The 8,189-nt window shown below is 38.8% G+C and overlaps 1 protein-coding gene across 4 annotated transcripts in view; it reads left to right on the top strand.

Annotated features, from left to right (window-relative positions):
* The window catches only part of NFATC1 (nuclear factor of activated T cells 1), a 150,121-nt gene that overhangs the window by 51,352 nt on the left and 90,580 nt on the right, over positions 1–8,189 (top strand). For all 4 annotated transcript variants that reach the window (XM_090039539.1, XM_090039536.1, XM_090039535.1 and 1 more), the window contains exon 4: positions 7,805–8,007. In XM_090039539.1, the coding sequence (XP_089895665.1) occupies positions 7,805–8,007 (203 nt within the window). The remainder of the gene's footprint in view (positions 1–7,804; positions 8,008–8,189) is intronic.

Here is an 8,189-nt window from a genome sequence, read left to right as displayed (position 1 = left end):
GGTTGCTTGTGCTGAAATTGTGCTTGATGCATTAAGATGGGACACTGAAGTCCACAATTCATTGCATGTGAATCACAGAATTTTAGTGAGCATTTGTTAAATGTTCACATTAAAATAACCTGTGCGCTAATGCTGCCCGTAATAGTCCTAATATCATTGTTCTCTCTCTTCTTCACTTTGCTAATTGTATTTTATAAATTTGAGGTGGTTCCAGATAGGACTCAAAGGTTGGACCCAGATAGGAATGCCCCAAGTTACTGTACACTAACTTCCAGCAATTTGATTTGGCTCTATTGCCATTATAAATACTGCCTGATGATCACTCTCTGTGATTCTCCTCATGCTTCCCTAGCTGCTACAGTAATGTTTATTTGTGTTTAGAAAACTCTGGTGACTGAATGTGCTAGGGTATTAGCACTATTCCTTTGTATGTAGGACACCAACAGTGGACAAGCTGGGATTTACTTTGGCAGCCTATCTGTCAAGATGAATAGCAGTTTCTTGGTGAAAATCAAGATGTCTTAGTGGGAGAAAAAGTGAAAGAGATCATTGCAAGGATCAGGAATTCCAGAGAAACCCTACTTCAGACAAAATTACAATGATAATCCTAGCAAAGTAAATTGCCAGCCAGAGCTTTCTGTTTCTCTCTCTTGTTCAAAATTACATAAAGCTTAAGGGGTTTAAGTCTGATCAGATTCATACTGGTGTAAATTAGGTGCAAGTCCACTGATCTCAGCTGAGTTACATTAGTGGAAAGCTGTGGTAGATGGGATCAGAACCAGATTCAGTTTCTCTATTTTTAACTTCCAAGACTATTTAATATGTATTATAATAAAATAGCACTAAAAATGTACAGTGCAAATTAGATGTCAAGACAACAGCCAAATATAACCTACTTTCACTTGAAAACCAAAAACTGACCACAAAGATCTGTATCTGTGATCTAACTAAGTCTTGAATGTATCTTTTAGAGTGTGTTAAAACAAGGTCCGAGAGACCAGAGTGCACAGAATGCTCAGGTTTTTTTGGAGAAGGTAAAAAAAAAACCCAAAACCCTCTCCAAAAATAGTGTGTCCCCAAGTGTTATTTGCAGCAAATCCCCTTTCCACTGCTGTGGCCAGGCCCTTTAATAGCTTTTATTCTAGGCATTGCCAAATAAAGTGTGATCTATAGGAAAGCAGAACTTTTCTTATGAAGAATGTAGTTGAGAGCAGCCCTTGTTACCAGTGCTCAGCTTGGATGTATTAAGAGAGGAGCTTCAGCTTTGGGACTGTGTTACAGAGAGAAAAAGATAAAAATAGGGTGTCTGACGCATGCATCCCATGCTGCAAGCCAGGAAACAGAATCTTTATAACCAAATACAGTATTCCAGAACATGCATGGAAAATATGCATGTATGTGTGTGTGTATGTGTGTGTGTATGTGTAAAAAATTTTCCTAACCAATTGGAATGCTCATTCCACTTTTCCCCACTTGCCATTTTACATCCATCTTACTCAATATTTTCTTACCTGCTTACGAATGTAAAAGCTGAAAGACTCTGTTCCACCTCTGCTTTCACTACTCACCCACTCTTCTCCTTGTCTTGCTGCATGATATGACAGTAACACAATACTTGAGTAGCTGGAGAGAGCAGCAGAATATTCTTTCTAGGACTGCCTAACAATGAGAAAAATCTAGTCCATTCTTAAGACATCTGGTATGTGCCAGATATTCATCAAGTCCAGATCCATCTGTCTCAGCTATCCATAGTGGGTGCCTGATCTAAAATTAGACACGCACAGTATGTGTCCCTTTAAATGTTAATCCTTGCATCATATTTTATTGCTTCTGTTGGCATAGGAGATTGTGTGACATAATATAAAAGTAAATAATATGATGCAATGGAATAAACTTCAAGAGAATCACATATTTCAGATGAGATGCCTCCTGCTAAAAGCTAGATCCTGCAGGAGTTACCCAAACAAAAAACTCCCATTAAAGTTAACACATTATATCACTGGGAATTTTGTCTGTGTAGGGATTGCAGGGTATGTCTATATTGATTAGTGAGCAACCTAGCTGAATTATTTATTTATTTTGTCCGGCGTTTCAGTGAGCAGTTGAATGCCACAGTGCTTACTGAATAGCCTAAATAATATCTATTACAAATTCAGAACCAAATAGTGAATAGAGCTTAGACGTCAGATGGAAGCAGTTGTTAGATAAGAGCATTCTGGTCTTGCAGGAATGAAGCATTCAACACTCATGACCCGGATCCTAACAATCATGGGTTTGGCTTAAAAATCATGAGTATTTAACAAATAATGCATTGTGCATCTTTCTATGGATATACTGTTTTTTTAACCTTTCAGGAATTAACATTTTCTAGTTTTTTTCCATAAACAGGATAGCTAGGAACTCAGTTTTATTAGCAGTAGAAAGCTGAGTTTCTGAAGTATCCATGTGTATCTTGGAGCTAGAGCTATTAAGGAAGAAAAAATATTAAAAGACAAGACTTAGGAGGAACTTAAAGGAGTTGGCAAAACCAGAGTCTAGATTTAAAAATAAAATCTTATAATAGAAGAATATGATATGAGTCTAACATTTCTTCAGTCCTTGTGGCATGATTCAGCAAAACATATAGGTCATTAAGTACAGTACATGCTTATTTCTTCACTCAGTCTATATTAATCTGAAAACTTAACAGGTCTCTGAATTCAATATGTTTATTTTAGTTTTTCCTTGTCCAGTAATAGTGAAACTGAGTTGGAAAAGTGACTCTTTAAAAGTGATGTCACAGAGTGATATCATCTTTTTTTTTCTCTCAAGAACTTCCAGATAAGTTTTAGTCAATTTAAACCCCAGTAATGTTTCTGGCTACACTGCCTATTTTCCTAAGAGCTGAAAATCTAGCTGAGTTCTTTCTGCCTGGTGCATCGTCACCAGGTCCAGCTCTTACATCATCACTCAGGTTCCACGATTGGAAATGCTGATGAGACACGAGGCAAAATAGAATCCAAGTTACTCGGCGGCAGCATTACTGAGTCTGCAGTGGTAACAGTAGTAAACAGCTATGACTCTAAGGTGCACTGGGGTAGATCTACATTGAGTAGAAACATACCTTTTCCACATGGTCACAATTTGTACTGTAATTGCCTGTTAGCTGCTTAGACTGCAGCTAATTTATTTTGCTTTTCAGACATTAAGAAGCACATTTTCATATGCAGTGCAAATGTATGTACCTGCAACAAGACCATGTCATTTCATTGCTGTTTAGTAAGAGCCAAGTATGATACTTTTACTAGGCATTTAAAATGGACTGTGTGTAATAAAGAAAATGTTAGTAGCTACATGCAAGATCAGCAGCAGGAGCTATAAATGCAGAAAAACATAACGATGTCCCTTATAAACCTGAAAAGATACTTGTGATAAAAACATATTCTAAGGGCATCCACATTTTGATGAGCAAGTTATCAAAAGCGATAAAGAAACATGAAAAATATGCAGTCAAGCAGACAGGGGGCTTAGAATTGCTATAATATAACAAAATGCATTTTTACTGCAGATTTTCTTTAAATGGTGGTACCAATACCTACCGGCAAAAATCATCTTTTGTTAAAACCTCTCACTGAAATCTTGAAAATATAGCTTCTTACATGTACTCAGAAAGCAAATTCAGAAGACTCTATGAAAGTTTCAGATTCAGTAGGAAATAAGTCTTTTCCCTGCAGCTTGTGGCTGTTGAAGACTTGAAGTCATTAATTGAATTTAAGGATACAGGCCATGGTACATGTTTAAAGTGAACATGCAGACTTAGGTCTTCTTTTATCTTATATGAGTATTAACATCAGCTTGGTGTCATATCCTGGGGGGAAGAGGGGCTTCCAAAAATTAATGAAAATTATTGTAGTACTCTCAACTTCCTCTATAATGAGCCACATTTGCTTGCATGAAACCAAATGGTCATGGGCTGTCTGTCTTTCCATGTAAGATTATAAAATGAACCAATCTAGCAAGTCCATGAAAACCTGAAAGCAGAATGAAAATTTTACAAGTAGTACCATTTTATAATGGGCAACATTAATGTAAGGAAATCAGGGCATAAGGAAACATAGGACTTTAAGGTGCTATCTGGACAATTGAATCTACTCCAGGGGTGGGCAAAATGTGGCCCAGGGGCCGGATGTGGCCCGCCAGACCATTCTATCCAGCCCACAGAGCCCTTGATGGCTTGCCAAAACTCATTAAGCAGCCCTCTGCCGAAAATAATTGCCCGTCCCCAACCTACTCCCGTGTGTTCCCGTGTAACCATTTGTTCAAAGAATCCACAGGAGGGTCTGCTCTGACCTCTCTTACACAACATAGGCCCAGAGGAGAAATTCTTCAGTGGACCACAGCTAAAGAGTAGAGGAGGCAAAACCACCAACGATGTCTCTAACATTAAAACTGAACATAAATTCCAGATGAAATCTATGTATACAATATCCCAACATTACAGATTTTGTGTGCGCGTATGTGTGGCGGGGGACTTCTATAGGATGTAGCTGAATCTCTTTTAGTCTTCTCCCTCAAAGTGCATGCTTTAATTAGGCAAACAAAAATTGTTTTAATCCATTTAGCCAATTTCCTGTTGTCTGCAGTGAACGGTATCTGAGGATTCAAAGGAAGGTGAACAAAACCACAGTATAGCAAGCAACTTATGCAATACTCCTTATGGGCACATCCTCACATGCAGGAGCATGTACTTGCAGCAGCAAAAATAGTAGCAGCACAAATTTGTGCTCTTACTATTTTTGCTGCTGTGCACACCCCTGCACATGCAATTGGTGTGGAGCAAACTGCCATTTCCCTGCTTCTCCCAGCTCCTGTCATACCTGGGGGAGTCAGGGGACAACTAGAGGAGGGGAGATGCTCTGGCCAGGAGCCAGAGCGTCTCCCTGGAGGAGCAAGCCTCCATGTCTGCCAGTGCATGCTTCTGTGGCATGAGCTGAGCTACTTTTTTGCAGTGTTTTTTTGCTATATGGATTTCCCGGTAGCAAATTTTGTCCCAGGCTGCATATTTGTAGCTCAGGGCATGTTTTAACATGCTGGATGTGTGGTTTATGGTGCTGCAAAGACATTTGTGGTGCCAAAAAAAGGCAGCTGCCTGCACGTCTGGATCCAACTTATGCATGCGCATTTTCTTCCTGACTAATGTTGTAACCATCTTAGGACCTGAAGCATGAACTAATAGAGCCAGTCAGTTAGCCAGTCAAATATTGTCTATTGACCAGTCAATTGACTGCATATTTTTGACTGGTCAAAGAGTATAGCAATTTTACTAAAAACTACATTCTTTGTAGTTTTCATGACAGAAATACGATTTTTATTGTTTTTTGACAAATTTATGAATGGAAAAATTGTACTTCTTGGTATATTAATTGGACCTATTGGCAATTTTTTACTAATTTGTAACTGGTCAATTGACTGGATTTTATTTGACTGGTCAAATACCCAACCCTTTGAACTAATAATATAATTGTTATTATAATATCATCATTATATAAATACGTATGTCCACTGGAGGTCTGCATGGAATATCTTGTGTTCCTACAAGAGGAGTTAACAGACTGATGTGCAGCCATTCTAGCTAGGGTGAAACTGGAGATGTCCCAATGTGTATCAGTGAAAATTAAAGAACCAGGCTGCTATACCTCATAAAACCTCCCAATATAAAAGTGTTATTGTTAGATTGATTCTGTAGTAGCAAAGCAGTGATTACACCACACTACATCTTAATCTTCCTCTTTAAAAGAATTAAAGTATCACTCCTGGAATGGTACCTGCCCCATCATCATTTAGGAATCTGGTGTTTGTATCTGTGTTGTCCTGGATTTTGTGATGTCTCAAGAATCAGATTTCTGGGGCAAAATAGTTGGTGATCTGTTTTCAAAGTTATCTGGGCACATCTTGCATCTGCAGGTATATTCACTAAATTTATTCTCATTCATTAAATAAGAACTTCTGGTACCTGGGCAACTCCACTGTTATTAGAGGAAACTAAACAAATATGTCTGGTGCACAGTTGTGTAGCTTATGAAATAGTGGGAAACTCTCCTTATAGGCTCCTGCATATCTGTTAGAGTCTCTCTGGTATAGGGATGAGTTCAGCAGCCAAAGAGTAAAGTGGGGTTTTTTTTATAATTTCTTTGTGTCTGACAGTAATGAGCTAATTGGGATGCATCTTGGCTTTGAGACAAAGGTTGGGTCTAAGCTGCACTCAATAGTGGAACTGTAGCACAGGCAGGTATAATGAAGCCAGGTTCAATGTCACTAGCTCGGGTCATGATAGTAGAGAAAAAGCAGTGACAATAGGCTTTAAAGTCCTAGGTACAAACACTAATGGCAAGGCTAGCCTGCACTAACATCCAGTGACTGCTGTCAGTACTAAAGGTGAAAGCTGTCTCTGGTATGTCTGCACATGCTATAGTCATACCTTTGACTATATAGCCTACAACACCAAGAAGAGAAAACCAGTGAAGCCCTTTGTGCCTGACTTGCTCACATTTTGCATGCAACACTGGACTTAGTTTGGCACAGCATTAGTGATATGAGTCATCACCAGTTCCTCATTCCTCCTGTCTGCCAATTGTAGCCAGACACTAGAGCAGACTTAACCAATTAGGAAACTTCCTCCTATTACGTGCCCTCCTAATAACACCTCCATTAGTTGCCTGAATTTTCAAGGCTCATGAATGCTGCATATTACTGCAGCCAAAATTCTGACCTCAGACCCTCATAATCTGAAGGTGACGGATCCACTAGGTGAGCCAACACAGCAGTTGTCAAACTAAGTTTGTATCCCATTAAAGTCACTCTTTGCAAGTCAGAATCTACAATATTCTCATTTAGATTGCATTTAAATAAAGACATTTATCCAGGTATCAAGCATAGAACTGATGTTAGAGATGTCAGACTATTGGAGCTGATAGCCTAGTAGTGCTAGTGGTAGCCTAATAGCCAATAGCTTAATGTAATGCTGTTACAGAATTAATACAAAGTTTTATGTGGCTAATTTAGGGTTATACATCCATGCTGGTAGATCAAATGTTGATGTGTCTTACACTAGTATAAATCCAGAGTGATTCTATCAGTGCAGTAACATTGCTAATCTAGTTGCAGCAGAGTAAGCGAGGCTAGATATACTGGGCCAATTCTTGTGTCTCACCAACCGATACCAGAAATGAGTCTGTGGACAAGATTGATGGATAAAACTTTACTTCAGCCCAGTGACCTTAGTGGGATTTGTGTGCAGTTTTCCAAGAATTTTACAAACTTTATGAATGAGTGTGTATATAAAATATATTCCCAATCTATCCTGGTCAGGATTTGGCAGCATAGAATTGATCAAGAAAAAATGACCTAACCAGCAGCTTGCTAGCACTACCAGGGCAATACAGGGAATTCAGGGATGAGCTGTGGTCTATTCTAATTTCAAGTCCATTGGTTTTGTTGCCTTCAGTTTGCTGGAGGAACATTGACTCCATTGTATTTCACAGAATGCTGTTACAGAATTAATACAAAGTTTCTGAATGCCTGCAGCAAAACTGTTCAAAGGCTAGCTCAAACTAAAGTGCCTAAAGTCATTTAGAATAATGAGACGTTTTCTAAGTGTACCTTTTTATTGTACCAATATTACATTACAGGAAAAAGGGGGGCTTAACACGTAGCACCTGTCACAAGTTTTCTCCTTGAATTAGACTCTCTTGGTTATAAAAAATTAATTGATTCCTAGCAGTTTATGTGTATGGTGCTTAGTAGGAGTTTTCTGTTCTCTTGCCAGCTACATGGTTACTTAGAAAGTGAGCCGCTCACGCTACAGCTGTTCATTGGGACTGCAGACGACCGCCTGCTGCGACCCCATGCCTTCTACCAGGTTCATCGAATCACAGGGAAGACCGTTTCTACCACCAGCCAAGAAACAATTCTTTCCAACACCAAAGTCTTGGAAATTCCACTCATGCAAGAAAACAACATGAGAGCAATGTAAGAACCAAACAGTGAACCCGACTGTCTAGCAGTTTCTTTCCAGGCTGCCCATTACGATTTTTCTTTTCATTCTTTATTTCTTTTCTTTTTTTTGACTTTATGCTGCATTTTTCTCTTTTTTATGCTCAATCCTAGAAATAATCCATCTTCCTAGCAGGTTTCTAAAGGTTTGGTAGAAC

Source organism: Crocodylus siamensis, chromosome 3, assembly GCF_052110815.1.
Source record: "Crocodylus siamensis isolate JL-2025a chromosome 3, ASM5211081v1, whole genome shotgun sequence".
NCBI lineage: Eukaryota > Metazoa > Chordata > Crocodylia > Crocodylidae > Crocodylus > Crocodylus siamensis.
This window is presented reverse-complemented; position numbering and strand designations above follow the sequence as displayed.